A 19,268-nucleotide genomic window follows, 5' to 3' on the forward strand; every position below is an offset into this window, starting at 1 on the left:
CTTGACCACTGTGGATCACAGCAAATGAATGCCACAGACCATTGTGGTAAAAGAAAAGAACTATCAGTGAACCAGAAAGAATCCCCATCGAAAAATAATGAGGTGGCACAGTTAAACTGGAGCAAAATTATTTTTACAGTTCATATATATATATATATATATATATATATATATATATATATACACATTATATTTATATAATATGTCTACATATCTATAATTTGAGATTTTTATGCTCAGAAATGATAATCTGTTATAGACAACACCACAATGAATTCCTTTGGGTTATGGTCATAGAGTCAGCAAAGATATGATTCCATATATAAGAAGCATATTTGTTTTGGCCACAAATACATATGCTTTAATCTATTCAAATTAATAGTTTTGGGTGGGGTAGGATTAGAATATGGATCCTTAGCTCACTGTACTTTCACTTTTTTTCCTAGTTAGCTTAAACATATAGCTCTCAAAGAAAGATTATGAGTTTCATCACCAGACTCAGAATGGCAAGATAGGCAGAAGGTCTGCTATTAACTTCATAAATCCTCAAAGCAAAAAACTCACATCACTTGTGATCTCAAATAAATGCATGCTTGCTTATCTGCAGAAAAGCAAGTTTTCATTATAGTTATACCAATACATTTCACATTTAATAAGATACCTTATAAGAAGAATCACATACATTTTAGTGGAAAAGGTTTTTTAAATTTAATTAATTTATTTAAATAAGATTTATTACTTGAAATTGAAAAAGAAGGATAACTTATAATACCAGCCTACCTGTCCATAGCAGCCTGCATAGTGAATAAGACTTGGGAAATCCTTTGAACAACTTAATTCTGCTATAGCTTCAGTTTCACTCACCATCCATCGTACACATTCAAGCTGGCCATTCTAAATGGTGAAGAAAGGTTAGACATTAAAGTGGTTTTTAATCTGAAAAAAATTACACAAATAGTAAACTTAGTTCTGGAAGAAATCATTTGTGAACAATGACTTTTGCATGTGGCTTAGTTTATTTACAAGACTGTTAAGCTTGCTTTATGGTATTGATCATATTTCATAGCATTCAGAGCCAAAAAATACATTAAAGAACAGAGTCCAACCCTCTCATTTTATAGTTTAGTGAACTGAGAAAAGACAGACAAAGAGACTTTCTAAAAATCACTCTTGTGATAAGTGGATTTATACCAAGGTCCTCTTATTCAAAGGTCCTCGTATACTAAAACCAGAATTTCTTGTCATTGTAACATGGCTGTAGGTAGGTATGTGAATGGGATTGTCTTACAATATCTTGCTCTAATACCTATCTTAATCTTTCTTTAATTTTGATTTCTTTATCTCTCTGCACAACTTCCATTAAAATACATATTCCCTCAAACACTTAGAAATTTATGAACTATTTCCATCATTAATCAGTCATATCTATAACTTATTGCTTATTGTATGGAAATAAAATATTTCATTACCATTTTTTCTTGACAAATATATTTCATTAAATGCCCTTTTTTATTACTCAAGATATACCAAAGGGTTTTCTACCTACATTGTTATTAAGTATTTAGGGATTCTTTAAAATAGCAAGTGTTGTCACAAAAAGAAGATAATGCTTATAGTAAATATTATGGAAACCAAAGTTGAATCAACTATATATAAGGAATATATATTCTTCATGTATATATATACATATGAATATATAGCATGTAAATGTATATATGAGTATAGGAATATTTTATATATAAATGAATTAGGTATGTATAATTATATATCAACAAGAATATATGTATATGTATGCACGTGCATATACTTGTATATATATATGTGTGTGTGTACATACAAATACATGCATATAAATATATAGAGACATATATTGCACACATATATATGTGTGTGTGTGTGTGCGTGTGTGTGTGTGTGTGTGTGTGTGTGTGTGGAGAGAGACAGAGAGAAAGAAAAAGAGAGAGAGAGGAAGCATGCACATATATACATACACATATAATATCCCTCCATCCCAATCTCTCTTTTAAGAGAATGGATATTTTGCTGTTAAAATGTTTTACTGATAAGGGATATTAAGGGGTTCTGAAACAACACACCATAAAAGAAGTCTTCCTTCACCCTTTTGATTAGGGATAATTAATAATTCATAATAATATTTTATTAATAATAATCTCAAAGTTTATGTTCACCTTAATAATTATTTCAAAGTTTACATTCACTTTTATAATTATTTACCTCAAAGTTTCTATTTACTTTAATAATAATCTCAAAGTTTATTACTAAATGAATTTAACTAGGGAGAGCATTACTTTGTTTTACATCTTAGTGGTACCATAATCCACTACTGGAGCTCTGAGTTTACAATTCTTTAAGCTTATTATTCTTTAGCTTAGGGGGTGTGGTGGATAAGACTCCTCTTCTTGAGTTCATATCCCTTGTTCTCAGACACTAGCTGTGTGACCTTCAGCAAGTTACTTAATCCTATTGACCTCAGTTTCTTCAACTGTAAAATGATATGGAGAAGGAAATGGCAGACCACTCTAGTAGCCTTACCAAGAAAGCCGCCAAAAGGGTCAGAAAGAGTCAGAAAAGACTGAATAATAAAATTGTTTAGTTTCAAAATGGTCACTAATAGCAGCTGCACTGGCAGTGACTCAGAATGTCTATTTTTTTAATCTATTAAGATAAACATTTATACACAGCCTTTTTTGTGCAAAATACTGTGCTAAATGCTGAGGATACAAATAAGAAAAAGAGAAAGATAGTCCCTGCCCCAATTAAATGGAGATGAGGGAAAACAATACACAAAAGAAGGTTGAAAGGGAAGAGAAGAATGCTAGAGAGTACCTGGCAAGGATGTATGATGAAGAGGATGGCAGAGTCAAAAAAGGCAGGGCATATGATGGCAAATAAAGATATGACTGGCATTTGAGTTCTTAATATATTTGCTGCGAATCCTTGTTCTGTTAAAGTGATGATGTTTAAAGTGTATGGCAGTTGATTTTGAATGGGACCACAGATTCCTAACTCCAGGGAGGAATGCATACTAGTAGGTTTCTGACAAGGAATAATCCATGTTGAAGCTCTGGCTTTGTCAAGATTCATATGAGGAAGAGGGATTGAGTAAACTTTATAGGAATAGTATTGGCTTTTAAGAACTATCCTAAAAAAGTAAAGCCTGGGGTGATCAAGGACATTGAGCACATGATGACCATTTGAGTCTGACTGGATAAACTAAGCAAGAGGATACAGAGGAGAAGCAGCAGATATAAGATTTCAACCTCTTGGTTTGTGCCAGCTACTTTCTCCCCGGTCCCCGGCAGGAGAATAATCTGAGGCTTTATTTGGAGCAGAATGATTTTTGAAGCTATTGCACAGAAAGTTGATAAAAGTGGGTAAAGTGGCTGCCTCTCCTACTCTTTCCCTACCTCAGTTTCATTCTTCAGTATAAAATTACATGAGAAAATACAGACATGACAAATCTACTGACTTTTCCAGAGTTTCTATGGGCAAAACTAAATGGAATTATATACAGAGGGGGAAACAAAGAAATGCCAGGCAACCACAATCAGACTACCACAGCCCTGCCTGGTTATTTTCTCATTGAATCATTTGAATAACACAAAATATAGGTTGACTTTGTCATCTGTCAACTTGTGTTGACTATATTGTTGACTCAATCTATATAGTCTCATTCATAACAGGTTGAACAAATTTCTGGAACATAGCAGACCCAGCTGTGTTCTTTTACACCTTCTCCTTCCCCTCTCCCCATTATGAACAGCTGTGTTTCTGTGCATGCATTTGTTGTTAATATTAGTTTAAAAATATTTACTTTCTTGTGATAATGATATCTCACATGGATAGAATGCTATTATACTTCCTAAATGCTTCTCAATTCATTATCTTATTTAAGCCTAACAAAACAAAAAAAAATCTAAATTTACAAAGAGTTATTCTTACTGGAACATGTAAATTAGAAAGGACAAGTCTTATAATTCCTATTGAACAGATTAGCAAACTGTGATAGAGGTTAAAAGATGTGTGTGTCTGGGGGGAGGGCACAGCAAGTTAATGATGCCATGAGAAGTAAATGTCAGAGTCTGTTTTCACCAAATCACCTTTTCTGGACCAACAAATAAATGGATGGATGTATGAATGGATGAATGAATAGCACTATACTTCTTGCGGACCTAGGAAGGGGATTTCACTTCCTTGATTATTCTGACAGCATTAAATCAGCATTTGCATCAAGAGGGAACTCAATAGTGACAAATTCCACAAGCCTAGATTAGGGTATTCTTACTTTGGAAAGGACTCCAAGAATGAAAGAACCATCATCTACTGTTTCCTTATATCTCTTTCTCAAGTATTTTTAATTCAATGTCTTGATTAATATACTTCCTTTCAGCTTCCTCAGATCATTCAAGAAACTTCTAAATCCTTTTTGTAAAGTTTGTGTGACTTTCCCAGCCTTGTTAATTATGTAAAAAAATTTGGAAACTAGGATTAAAACAAGGTCCTAAATGAGGAGAATCTGGCAATGACTTAATTGAATATTTAAAAGATATCAAAGTCCACCCTTTGATGAATGACTGTCTTTTAAAGACTATTCATTTGGTTGAGAGCCTGGTAAAGAGTAATGAGTTTCTTAGGTTGTTGGCAGTGGGTCTGAAAGACCTAAATCCATCTAATTCTAGAAATAATAAACAAACATAAGAACTATTCCATTTATCAAGTCATTTTTCCTTAGCAAAAAAAAAAATCCTCCCATCCAATCTATCAAGGTTTTGGAAACACATAGCAATGACATGGTGATTATAATAGAAAAATCAAGAAAATGACTTTTCAAAAAGGCTAAAATTTAGACTTATATTAGTGTCATAGATTGTAATGATGCAAGTTTAATTTCAAATAAATGACAGTTTCACACTGGTCACAGGCTACTCCTTGTTACTAAAGAAGCATATTTTCAACATTAATACTTTGGTAACAAGGAAGATCAAAACATACACTCAGAAGGAGATAATAAAGTCAAAGCTCCAATATTCAAAACCTACAAGTAAAATATGAATTGATCATGGAAGAGCTCAAAAAGTTTTTTTAAAATCAAATAAGAGAGGTTAAAAAATTGGAAAGAGAAATAAGAATGACATAAGAAAAATCATGAAAAACGAGTTAACAGCTTGATAGAGGAGACACCAAAAATACTGCAGAAATGAACATCTTAAAAACAATATAGAAAGCTGAATGGCAAAAGAGGCACCAAAAAACAAAGAAGAATATCTTAAAAAAACAGAATTATCCAAATGGAAAAAGAAGCACAAAAATTCACTGAAAAAACTCCTTAAAATGGAGATAGAGCAAATGAAAAAAGAAGTACAGGGGTTCATTGAAGAAAATAATTCTTTAAAAATTAGATTTGAGCAAATGGAGGTTAATGACTTAATGAGAAATCAAAAAACAATAAAACAGAACCAAAATAATGGGAAAATATGAATGAAATATCTCATTGAAAAAATAACTGATCTGAAAAATAGATCCAGAAAAGATAATTTAAAAGTTACTGGAGTATCTGAAAGTCATGATCAAAAAAAGAACATCTTTCAAGAAACTGTCAAGGAAGGTTGCTCTAATATTCTAGAACTGGGGAGTGAAATGGAAGTTGAAAGAGACCACCATCACCTCCTGAGGGAGATCCTAAGGTGAGAACTTCCAAGAACATAATTATCAATTTTTTTAGCTTCTAGGTAAAGGAGAGGATATTGCAGATAGCTGAAGGGAAGTAATTTAAGTATTGAAGAGCTGCAGTCATGGTCTAAATCTGTGTTCATGTGATACTAAAATCATTGAATCAATTCTCTATTTTACACAAGGAGCAACTGAATCCCAGAATGATTTACTTGTGATCACCCAGTTACTCAAGGACAGTGGTCTTATAAAAATCATCATAGTATAGAGTACATGGATGCAGAAAATCTGGATTCAAGTATGATTTTTTTTTCTGCTACTTGGGCAATCTTTTATAAGTCAACTGACTTCTAAATTTCTATTTTTCTTTAAGGATAATATGCAAAAATATTATTCACCTAATATATACTATTTTTGAATCTTCATTATCCAGAGAAAGCAAAAGACTATATACACCTACAAGAATGATTTCACTCATTCACTGACTTTCAGTAATGAAGAATATTCATTATTTAATAGAGGCACAAAAGCACTCAAAATCAAGGGTCTTTTGGAATAATTTGGAGTTAAAAAATAAAATCATGTAAATTGGGATGAGTTTGCATGTTTAAATTTCCTTTCCCTTATGAAAACAATATTTCCTTTAAATGAATAATCATAAGATGAATAATTATAACTCATGATCAAAGCAAAACATCTTATGAATTCTCAAAGAAAAGAGAAAAAACAGACCCTGTGCTGTTTTTAATTTTTTTTTTTTGCCAAAATGCCTCAGTTTAAAGAAATCCAAGTTATGGATATCCAGATTTACCAAAGGTATACTGGAAAGAGATAGATACAGTCATAAAGGAAGAGAAAGAGAAAGATGAAAGGAAAGCTAAAGGGAAAGTGAGACCCCAAAAGATTTGTGAGAAGGGATTATTTTTCATTAGTTTGTTCTTTGTACTTGTATCCCCAACCACCTAGTACAATGTTTGGCATATAGCAGACAAATATGGAATGTTTTTTCATAGACTGAATGTGTGTGTGTGTGTGTGTGTGTGTGTGTGTGCTTGTGTTTTTCTTTTAAAAGAAATATTTATGATTTGTGGATTAATTGATATGGAAATTCCCTCATCAAAACACTTTTCAACCTTCTCTTGTCCCTTTAATAACTGATCTTTCCAAAGTTTTCAAGACCAAAATAAAATTCATCTAACAAGCTATACTGTTTAACTAGGCCAGCCTGAAGACAATATGCACACAGTCCACTGCTATAGTTGTATTGTTGTTAATTTTCTTTTTTTAATTTATTTAAGGCAATGGGTTAAGTGACTTGCCCAAGGTTGCACAGCTAGGTAATTATTAAGTGTCTGAAACTGGATTTGAACTCAGGTACTCCTGACTCCAGGGCCGATGTTCTATCCACTGCACCATCTAGCTAGCTGTCCCTATGCTTGTGTTGTTAAAATACATCTCAGCCTGATAGACACAGCCATAGCCTGCCTGAATTCCTCTGGCAGAACTTTCCAAAATCCAGAGCTATGCTCATACAACAAGATGGTAAAGTAGCACTTTTAGTGGAAGATTTGTTTTATAAAAGGAATCATACTAGAATATATTTAGAAAGCAGACTCCCTGGCAACTTTAAATAAGATTCATTTTTTAAATTCGTTATATAAACTGGTGTTATAATGTTGGGTATACTTGTAATCCCTGTTTTCAGAAAGACTGAGCCTGAGAGATCTTTTGAATTTGAAAGTTTTGAATTAGAGTGAATTAGAATTAAACTTTCTTCCTTCATTCCTTCTTTCTTTTTTTCCCTTCCTTCCTTCCTTCCTTTACTTCATTTTTACCTTCTCTTCCTTTCTCTCTTTCTTCTTCCTCTTTTTTATCATCTCATATATCAAATAAGATATGTCTTTTACTGCATTAGGCTCAGTATTTCATTGTTCTATACTGATGTGGTTGTTTAGTTATGTAATTGCTTTTCATATTTATGAATTCTTCCCTAGTTCCCTTCAAATCTCAAGTAAAACTCCACTTTCTATAGGAAATATTTTCTGATTCCTCTTAGTTCTAGTGCTTTCCAAGACTATCTCCAGTTTATTATGTATATATGTTATTTGTACATGATTTTTTGCTTGTTGTCCCACCCCACCATTAGATTGTGAGTTCTTTGAGAACAGGGACTGCTTTTCACTTTTCTTTGTATCTTCACTGTAAATGCACAGAAGGCACTTAATAAATGTTTAATAACTGACTGATTGAAGAATTAACCTTACTGTAACTGAAGCACCATAGTGTTGTTTTCTTGAAGCATTCTGCTGAAGTTTTAACTTCTTACCCATTGGCGTTAATTTGTGTAGTTTTTGACAGAGTGCATGTTGTATTCTGTAAGAGTTCCGAACTAATACTCTTAAAAACTCTTGATAGTCAAGATATTTAAACTTCAGATGTGGTCCATTAAGAGCTCATTTGATTCTCTGAAGTACTTGAATACTATCGTCTTTGAAATATATACTTTAAAAGTCATTTATCTTGTTAGTTACACCCATACTAGAAACAAATGAAATAGAGTCCCATATAAACTTTAAAATATTAGGATCTAAACTGAGGCAACTACAAATAAAAAATACACAAACAACTAGACCAGATAATTTTCCTTTTTTACTGGTTAATTGATATAAAATCGAACTCCAGACAAAAAAGAAATCCACTAGAATAGTTTATTTGTAAAGACTGAAAGTTCTAATGCTGAGTAGATATTAATAAGTAAATATTAACATGTCCAAACATGTATCATACCCCCAAATAAGATCTTTTTAAAAGAGAAAAAATTTATAGTATCCACTTAGGGAAAAATAATTAAAGTACTCATGTTAAACGAGATCCTGTGAAAGGGTTTTTTGTTTGTTTTATTTTAAATTACATTCGATTCAGAGAAACTTTATTCAATTTTTTGTCATTAAAGTTTTCTATCTTCAGGAAAAGCACATAATGCGAACTTTCTATGATTTGTTGTTATAAAATATGGCATTCAGAAAAATAAGGTGTATTTTGTTCTTTGCTTTTTGTGTTCTAATGCTTTTTGATCCTTCACCATTTGGTGAAGAAGACATTGGGTTCTTGGATACTGAGCCAACAAAGTGTACAAGCTTTGGCAGGTCCTACCCTTAAACCTAGAAAAACTTTAAGTAAATTTGATCTTTGGTGACAGGCTATGCTTGCTGTCCAAGGAACTGTCTAGCTCAACAGGGAGGGGCTCATCACTAAGGACTGCCCACCAAACCCTAAATATTTCCTGAAACTTTGGAATTCTTCAAACCTGAGTTTTATCAACATTAGTTATGAGCAAGTTCAGGGCTCTTGGTGCAGACATACCTTTATGGCTAGGCCAGCAGGTGTTAGCTTGTCATTGTTTCTCTCATTTAGGCAGTCTTCACCCATCAAAGAAGTAAGGTGTTGCAAACATTCTGCATGTCCCTGGGAAGCTGCAATATGCAATAGATTGTTCCCACTTTCATCATGAATTTTATCCAGGTTGTCTGCAGCTAGGTGTGGCTATGCAAATAGAAAAAGTAGAAAAATTATCCAAAATGAGTTGGTAATCTAAGAAAGGTTATGAAAAGTGAGTAGCAGCAAAGAAGCTGTGTTCTTGTAAAGACTATGGATATTCTACAACCTTGCCTGCAATGTGTAATTATTTCCATTTAATCAAATACTTTAAGACAAGGGTTCTTAGTCTTCTTTGTGGCATGGCTCTCATTAGCAGTTTAATAAAATATATGACCCCTTTCAGAAATCTATGACCCCTTTCCAGAATTGGTTTCATTTTCTAAATTATTGGAGAAATGCTAAATTTCAGTTAGTGGTGTATGAAAATAACATGGAATCATTTTCCACATCCAAAATCACAGACCCCTTGAAATCTATACACGAATCTTTTGGAGGCTTAAAAGCCCTGTTTTACTCTTAGCAAAGAATTGAAAATTAAGGGGATGGCTAAACAAGTTGTAGTATGTGATATTACTGTGCTGGAAAAAACAGAAAAACATGGAAAGACATATATGAACTAATGCAAAGTAAATTGAGCAGAACCAGGTAAGCATTGTGCAGAGAAATAACAATACTGTATAATGATCAATTCTGAATGACTTAACTAATCTCAGTAATACAAATACAAATACAACAAGACAATTCCAACAGACTCATGATCTGCTTCCATCTGCTTCCAGAGAAATAACTGATGGAATCTGAAGACAGATAAAGTATACTATTTTTCACTTTCTGTAATTTTCTCATTTTTTTCTTTTGGATCTGTGTCTTCTTTCACATGACAAATATGGTAATATGTTTAGTATTGAATATATATGACCCAGATCAAATTGCTTATTGTCTCAGGGAGGATGAAGAAAAGGAAAGGAGAGAGAAAATTTAAAATTTGAAAATTTGAAAAATAAATGTTTGTCTTCCCTTTTAACTGGAAAAAGATAAAGTACTAAAAAGAACCCCTGCTTTTGAACACAGACTCCTAAGAGATGCCCTTCCACATTCTTCAAAATGCTTTTTTTGTATAGACATATCTTTACTGTTTAAGGTATCATTTTGTCCCAGTTATTCAAGTAATCTATAGTCAGGTCTCTTCATCTAAGTGTGAATATGTTCTCCATACCTGATCTATCAGTTATCAGGAGCAGGGGAAGAGGAACTGATACATGAACTAAAGAAAATTTTCCATTTGTGAGACATGGAGAAGGTGTAAAAGAGTGAGAGAGAGAAACAAAGGAAATAAAGGAAAAAAAGAGGAAGTTTTTTAGGGGGGAAGCCTATATTTTATTTACTCAATTACAAAATTGGCTCTGGCATCTATTATCTCATATGATCCCTATGACAATCCTGAGAAGTAAAAGGGGCAAGTATTATTATTCTCATTTTACAGATGAGAAAATTAAAACTCAAAAAGTTAAATTATTTGTCTAGTATTAAATAGCCAATAAGTAGCAGAATTATCAGATGGATTGTTCTTTAATCCAATGGAATTTCTACTTAAATTTCTCTATATAATTATATTCATGTAATTATATTATATAAGGCATATGTAAAAATATAATTTTCGATAATAGGTAAAACTCATCTTTCTGAGAGTGACACTAAAAGCTTATTAAGTAAGAAACATTCACAGGATGCATATTGAAATGTTTAAATGTGATTTCTATAACATCATATTATTAATACCAGTTTATAACTCCTTCAGTCAAGTTGAGTTCTAATCTGGAAGCCAGTATAGATGATGACATTCTGATATAGGACTATTTCATTTTGGATCTTTTTGGACTAGAAGATTACTGTAAGTCTAGTTATTTTGGAAGTATTTTTCTCTAATTTCTAGTAACAAAATGGGACCTTTCCACCTCTTTGGTTTTTTAAGGCAATGGGGTTAAGTGACTTGCCCAAGGTCACACAGTTAGGTAATTATTATCTAAGGTCAGATTTGAACTTAGGTCCTCCTGACTCCAGGATCGGTACTCTATCCACTGCATCACCTAGCTGCCCCAAAATGGGAACTTTGTACATCAATTAAGTCAAGGGATAATCAAATTTTGGCAGGGAGAGGGAGGGAACTTCTGCTTAAGAATGTTTAATGAACAAATTGTTATGAACACCTTGGAATACTTCTTCCTCTAATGGGTCTGTCATCAGAAATAGCCAATATCAACCATAGATAAATGAGTGAGTTGCTCACATTTTGAAAGGCAAAGATTTAACATTCAAATTTATGAAAATACCATTGCTATTTTCAGAAAAAAAGTATTTTGCTTGAATTCAGTTAAATGGCAGGATTATATGTAAATAAAATAAAATGGGCGCAGGACTTTTTTTTTAAACTTATATTCACCTCAAACCATTTATTTTGAAAACCAAATAACCTAGGTGTCTGAATTAAAGCTGTAAAATCAAAACAAAAGTCAAAATGATATGCTTGCTACTCTGGGGCTAGTGAATTTATACTACTACATACACTTTATAATTTCTTTATATTAAAAAAGAGATGCTAGCTTACCAAGAGAGATATTTGTCCTTCTTTAACAATGTTCAGGATGCTTTTAATTTTTTTCATATCTTCACTCCTTTCTTCAGGGCTTCCTGAATTCCAGTTTCCATGGCCATTCTGCTCCTCCAGTTTGGGTTCTGTAGCTGAGGGTGGTAGGTGTAAAGTCCTGAGTTGGCTGTTGCCAGGTAGGATGTTCTCAATTTTGAGCATGCTGGGATCAGCAAAGGCTTTGTTAAGAAAGCTCTTGTTCTGGCCCTCAGGCTCGTGGACTGAGCCACATGTGACCAGAGCTGGGGAGAGCTCTGATTCTTCATTTGAATGCTTGTGCTGCTCAAGAACAAGAGATTTTTTCATATGAGAGCTTTTTACTGGGGATAAGACACAAAATGGCGTCATGCTAGCTGTCAAGTTTTCAGCATTCCCAGGGGAGTTGTTCTTTCCGGAGAGCCCATTGACTGTTGAACACATCCCCAAAATTCTCTTTTCTGTAGCTGCCTTGGTAAAAGAAGCAAGTTGTTGATTTGACTTAATATAGGGTACATCCAGAATCTCATCCATATCAAGGTCATAATGCTCCAGCTCTCCCAATAAAACATTGGACTCAAAGCTTTTATTTTTAAGGGCATCGCCATCTCCAGGGCATAGCTCTTCAGTTGGAGGTGGTTGATCAAAAGCTCCTCCTTTCTGGTATTCCACTTTCTCATTCTTTTGGTCATCACTTTCATTGTTCTCAAGGGTCTCTGGATGGTGTTTCAAGGGGGAAACTCTCTTCACAGGACGAAACTTACTGTATACATCTGCAATTCCTGTTGGCTTTTGTGCATTTGCAATAAGAGTTGAGACTCCACAGTTCCAACCAGAACCAGAAACTAAAATATTAAAAGAGAATTATTAGAAAGAACACAAAATCCTGCTTCAGTCACTTTGGTACTCTGAATTCATCTTTACATATCCCATTAAAATTAAGTCCTAATGGTAGAATATTTCTCAGGGACTAGCTTGGACACACACACACACACACACACAAAATATTCATGAACCAAATCATTAACAGAATAAAGATGGAAAGCGGTTTTGTGAATGGAGAGATTTTTAAGAATAGGTTAGTTGATTATCTTTTGGGGGGGTTGTATTAAGTCACTCCACAATTTTTTATTGTATACTCACAATGGGAAGAGTGATTATTCTAAGCATTGGAGGAAGGATCATACGCTATAGAAGACTTGGTCTGTTGTGGTCCTGAATTAGATAATCTAATTTGGGAAAATAGGACACACCCTAAACAGTATTAATATTTAGAAAATAATATCTTAAAAAAAACTGTGATAGAGTAAGAAGTGTAATGGACAGAAGACCTAGGCTCAAATCCCATTTCTGACACTTGTGTGACCCAGTTGTCACTTTGTCTTTCTGGATTTCAGTGGTCCAAACTACTTTGCTGCCTTGTTCCATAAATGATGGTGCAGTCTCCTATTAATATCACATCAGCCCTTTGTCTAAAACTTTATAATAAGTTTGTGTCCTGAGTAGCTCATGAACCAAGATTGGAGTGAACAGCTTTTTAAATATCTGAGTCAGTGCTCTGTCCATGGAGGTGAGGATGATGGGGAGAAAGCTCTCTCAATGCTGTTCCCTACTGACATTGGTATCCCTCTCATGGCTGCCATCTATGTCACTGTCTCTTTTTGGGAACAGCTCCCTTTTCTTCTTCCCCGAACTAAAAGTTTTTACTTAGCAGATGAATTAAGTAGAATAAGGGGTGGAATTCATCTGGGGATGAATGATTTATTGAGAGAAAAGCATAAGCGGGGGGGGGGGGAGACTTGGCGTTTTAAACTCAGATGGACAAAGAACTAAGAACTTCTTCAGAAACATGACTACTTATCCATCATATCTGGTGCCCAATTAAGGGAGAATATGACAAGCTCTTTAGGTTTAAATCCAAAGCTCCACCAATCATTTGGAAAGAGTAATTGGAAGATAAAATTATGAAGAGAAATGCAGGTTGTGACTTTTGGTTGGGCTAGTTTTTCTATGCTGTTTGCAAACCTAGTCATTCAATAAATGAACTTTCAGGTTCCATTCCAAACATGTGATTCTATGTAATCCTCGGCTAATGTTTCAAAACTTATAGCAGAAGAATGAGAAGAAAAAAAGAGTGTGGGCTAAGTTTTGAGAGGGCTCCTAGAAACAGATGACTTCAATCAAGGGGTGAGTATTGTGCAAATTCTTAGGCTTTTTCTAATCTAGTAGAAGTGGAATGGGTGACCTCTTGTATACTTTTCTAAGTCATTTAAAGAAATGAAGACAAATTCTGAAGTCAGGACAAGGAATGTGAATCAGTTCAGTTCTTGACACAGAAGTCATTTAATATATATTCAATAATTGATTTGATTTTCTTAGTCTCATTCTGGTTCAAGTAGAGACTCTAGGAATGATTTAGATGAGGCCTAAAGTACTGTGTGCTAGGAGTGAAAAATCACAGGGAAAAGATTTGCAGCATAGTATTATCTTGCCATTGAGCCTCTTCAAGTGTTCTGATACCTATTAAAAGATTATGTGCTTATAAAAAACTAATGAGAGCTTCTTTCATTTTTTTCAAAATTTTAATTCTAAGTTATTCCAAATGACAAACATCAACAAACATGAATATTTCCATATAAAAAGGTCAGGAAAAATGAACTGGTTCTGAAACAAATTCTATTATGAAGAGCTTATTTTTAAAAGGCATATAATAAATTGAATATATTAGTCCCAAAGGTTGTTCTGCTTGTTTGTAGCACTCTCTAAACTTCTTTCTACTCTCTTCTGAACCATTTTTAACTATTTCATTGAAATTTTTTCTTTTCTTTTTTGGTTATCACTGTTCCTAGTAATCTCTTTCCTCCCCACAAAACATCTTCCATTCTAACAGATAAAAGAAACATAAAATAAACTCACACATTGAGTTGTATGCCTCAATCTAAATTGATAGATAGCTCATTGCCTCTCTGACAAGACAAATTTCTAATTTGTCTCCTGGAATCATGATTGATCACTATATTGATCAAGATTCATAAGTCTTTTGTTTTCACTTTATGGTTTTCACTTTGAGATCTTATCAGCTCCAAGGGTTCAATTAGCATTATTATGCAGATGATTCCCAAATATATAGAAACTTAGTCTCTCTGTTGAGCCACATTCACACATCTCCAAATACTTCTTGAACATCTCAAAGTCTTTGTCCTATATGTATGAACTTTCTCCTCAAACCCTCTGCTCCTAAACTTACCTTTTACTATTGACATCACAATAATCCTCCCTGTCACCTAAACTTAAGACATTAGGGTCATTCTCAAATCTTCACTCTTACTCCACATTTCTTAATTTGTTGTCAAATCTTGTCATTTTTACCTTTACAACCTCTCTCATTGCATTGCCTTCCCTCTATTCTATATAGTGACAATCTTAATTCAGGCCCTTATCACCACTCAACTAAAATGTTTTAGTAGCTTATTAACTGGTCTCCTGTCTCAAAATATTTCACTGCAATATATGCTCCATTCCACCTCCAAGATGATTTTTCTAAAGTTAGATCTGACCATATCATTTGCTGCTCAGTGAGCTCTAATAACACTTTATTATCCTCCTAAATCAAATATAAATATCCTGGCATGTTAAACTCCTCAGAATGTGGTCTCCTCTTACATTTCTGGTCATGTTATATATTAATCTTCTCCATGAATTGTATGATTCAACTACACTGACCTATTTGCAAATTCTCTAACAAAACACTCCATCTCTCATCTCTGGGTCTTTGTACTGCCTATCCTTCAATTCTGGCAAAGCTCTGCTCCTTAACCTCTATCTCTTGGCTTCTCTGGTTTCCTTTAAGACTCAGCACAAATTCTGTCTTTTACAAGAGACTTTCCTTATGCCCCCAGTTACTATTGCTTTCTCTTTTAAGAAAACTTGCAGAACTATCAGAGCTCCTGAATGTTAGAATATGAACAAATGGAACTGAATAATCATTTTTATAGTATCTTAAAATATTTTTGTCTTATCTAATTAGTTTAATTCTTCCATCCAGAGTTATTAGTTCAGTTATAATTTCACTTTTTATCTCTTGCTTCATTTCTTTCAGATTTTCTTAAACTGAATGCCAGTTCCTTCTGAGAATGTGCTTTGTAGCTACTCACTTTTTTTCTGAGTTTACCTGTTGGATGCAGTATTTTTTATTGGATTTAACTCTTTTGGTATAGGAGCATGTTATGTTGAAAAAATAAAAGCTTTTCTGTGAGTTTTATTTGCTATTTTATATTTTAAGATTCATTTATAGGGTAGTTAAGAAGAAATGAACATAAACTGCAATTATACCTAGTAAAATTTGTTTTGGTCTAAATTTGTCACAAAATATTCAGTCCTGGGATGAAAGGGGAAAAAATATTTTTAGCACTGAAAAAATTAACATCTCCTCAAATTCTTCATATCTTCTTTCCCTTGCCTACAAACATTCTCAGATCTTCCTCCATTTCTAAAAAACCATATTAAATCCTTCTATACGCTCAAGCCATTTTCTTGTGATCTCCTTTTCTCAATCAAAGACCTAAGGAAATTTTTTTCTATTAATTGTTGCCTCCACTATTTTCTTCTCATTTACTTCTGAATCATTTGTAAGTTTAAAACAAAATTTTGGAGAGGGAAAAAAGGACACCAATCAGAAAGGAAATGAAAGTAAAAGGAAGAATAAATGGAGCCTAATAGGACCACACCTCAAACTCTATTACAAAGCAATATTCATTTTAACTGTTCATGATGGGATCATGCCAATAAAATACATAGTATAATAATAACATCATTAATTTATAGATTTGGTGCCATAACAATTAAACTATCAAGTCAACAAATATTTATCAAGTGACAGGTATGGTTACTTTACCAAAGTAGAAAAAATAGTAACAGTCATTTGAAGGAACATATAATTCAAAATCTCAAGGGAAATAATTATAAAAAGTGGAAAGGATCTCTAACTAATTTCAAAGCAGGACTACCTAAAAAAAAATTGATGAGAGTATATACTGATTCAATGACTAGAAAGTTAGCCTATAAGACAGGAAAACCTGATTTTTGGTTCCTACTTCTGGAAAGTGCTGGCTTTGTGATCTTGGGCAAATAACTTAAACCTCTCAATGCTCGATCTCTAACAACTCTCTGAGATTTTAAATTACAGAGAAGGTGCCAATTTGCAATGGTGGAGGAAGCTTCCTCATCTAAGTGTTTCCTATAAAACTAGACCTTATACAAACCTTATCCCTTATCTCTACCAAAACAAACAAACCAACCAGAAAAGTTGATTGTGGAATAAATAAGTTACACATGACCAAGAGGTTATTAAGAGACTAGGATATTTTTCTATAAACCCAAGAACTTCAATTTTCAATTATCTTGGGATAAGGAATCTTTATTCAATAAAATGTGTGGGAAAGGGTGGAAGAAATTAGGATTAGAATAATATCTCACACCATGTACCACAACAAATACCAAATGAATGCAATGTCTATACATAAAATTTCAAATCATAAAGGAGAGTATGAGCAGAAGTAAATTTCACAAATGTGAACAGGGAAAAGTTTCTCAAGTGATAGAGAGAATTGCAGGTAATAAAATGCACAATTTTTATTACATAAAGTTAAAATATTTTGTGTAAATAAAATTAATGGAGTTAGAATTAGATGAGAAAGTTGACAGTTAATGAAGGAAAAAATCATTGTTGAAAATTTCTCCACTAAAAGTTATATATCCAGAATATATAGAAATAAATATGGAACAAGAGATATTCCCCCCAAGGGAATATGAACAGATAATTCTCAAGAGAAGAAAGCTAAACTATCAATAATCCTATGGAAAAAGTACTTCAAATAACTAAGAGAAATACAAATTAAAATAACTCTGAGCATGTACTTCGCACTAAACCCATTAGCAAAGATGACAAAAAGTGAATATGACAGTTGTTAGAAGGCCTGTGGGAGGACAGGCATATTAATGAAATGTGAAGAGGTTCAAACAATCTGGAAAACAATTTGGAATTATATACCCTGGAGATTCCACTATTAGATTATTCCCTCAAAGGTGTGAAAGAAACAGGGAAAGGACTTTTGTTTAGAAAAATATTTATAGCAGCACTTTTTCTTATATCAAAGACTTGGAAATTAAAGGAATGCTTGTAAATATATAATGCCTTGAGAAATATGACATGAATGAAATGTAATTATTTTTAAATTTTAGAGAAGCTTGGACTTGTATGACCTCATGAATAATCAAGTGAGATCTAGAACAATTTGTACAATTACAACATTGTAAAGCAAAACAACTGTAAAAGAGTTAAGAACTATGATCAAAGCCATGACTGATCACAACTCCAGAAGATAATGTTCTAGGCTTCTTATTTGGCACAAAGGAGATGGGTTAGAGGTACAAAATTAGACATACCTTTGCAAACCCAAAGGATGACTTAGTTTTGTGTGAGTATAATTAATTTTTATAAAGAGGAACTTTCATGTGTTTTTGAGTAGAGGGGAATTTAGAGAGAGCAGCAGTGATATTAAAAAAGAGAGAAAGAAAATAAGGAAAAAGTCATCAATTAATTATTGAAAAAAAAGAGAGCAAGACACAATTCAGAAAGGGACACATGCAAACATGGTAGCATTGAAATTACAATGTCAAGCTTGAATTCTTTTAAAGTTATAATTAAGGGGCGGCTAGATAGTGCAGTGAATAGAGTACCAGCCTTGGAGTCAGGAGTACCTGGGTTCAAATCCGACCTCAGACACGTAATAATTACCTAGCCGTGTGGCCTTGGGCAAGCCACTTAACCCCATTGCCTTGAAAAATCTAAAAAAAAAGTTATAATTAGTGGGGGAAAAACCAAATTGAACATAATAAACAACTTTCCATATGACCCTTTTCTGTTTTTTCTTTGTGCATGTTCCTATGTTCATGTTTGTGGATGTTTATTAAATTCAAAATGCAAAAGAAAAATTTTATAAAAGAAAGTAACTTTAGTAAATGTGTGGAGAATGAACTGGAGTGGGAGACACTTGACGTGGGGAAACCAATTAGGAGATCATTCAAAAAGTCTAGTTGAGAAGTGATGAGGACCTGAATTAAGGTGATGCATACATGAGAAATGAAAAGGGAGTGTGTAGGAAAGATCTTGTGAAATTAAGAAGCAACATTATTTGGTTACCGATTGAATATAGGAGATGAAGAAGAATGAGGAATTGAGGATGATGATGAAATTGTGAACAATGGAAATTAGAATAATTCTTCCTTGAAAGAAACAGCGAAATTTGGAAGAGAAATTTTTTGGGGAGAGTGGATATTAATAATAATAATGATAATTAGGAAAAAAAATAATAATAATAATGATGATGATGATGATGATAATAAAAAAACCAGAACTAACTCTTATATAGCACTTTTAAGTCTGGAAAACACTTTATATAAGTTATGTTATTTGATCCTCAGTTCAGTTGGAATTTAGGTTTTATTATTATCATCCCCA

The 19,268-nt window shown here is 33.2% G+C and overlaps 1 protein-coding gene across 2 annotated transcripts in view; it reads right to left on the reverse strand.

Moving 5' to 3' along the window:
- The window catches only part of SNCAIP (synuclein alpha interacting protein), a 252,789-nt gene that overhangs the window by 35,095 nt on the left and 198,426 nt on the right, over positions 1 to 19,268 (reverse strand). For both annotated transcript variants that reach the window (XM_074207731.1, XM_074207732.1), the window contains exons 4-6: positions 11,735 to 12,594; positions 9,055 to 9,234; positions 781 to 894 (exon numbers count right to left, since the gene is read on the reverse strand). In XM_074207731.1, the coding sequence (XP_074063832.1) occupies positions 781 to 894; positions 9,055 to 9,234; positions 11,735 to 12,594 (1,154 nt within the window). The remainder of the gene's footprint in view (positions 1 to 780; positions 895 to 9,054; positions 9,235 to 11,734; positions 12,595 to 19,268) is intronic.

This window comes from Macrotis lagotis, chromosome X (genome assembly GCF_037893015.1).
Source record: "Macrotis lagotis isolate mMagLag1 chromosome X, bilby.v1.9.chrom.fasta, whole genome shotgun sequence".
NCBI lineage: Eukaryota > Metazoa > Chordata > Mammalia > Peramelemorphia > Peramelidae > Macrotis > Macrotis lagotis.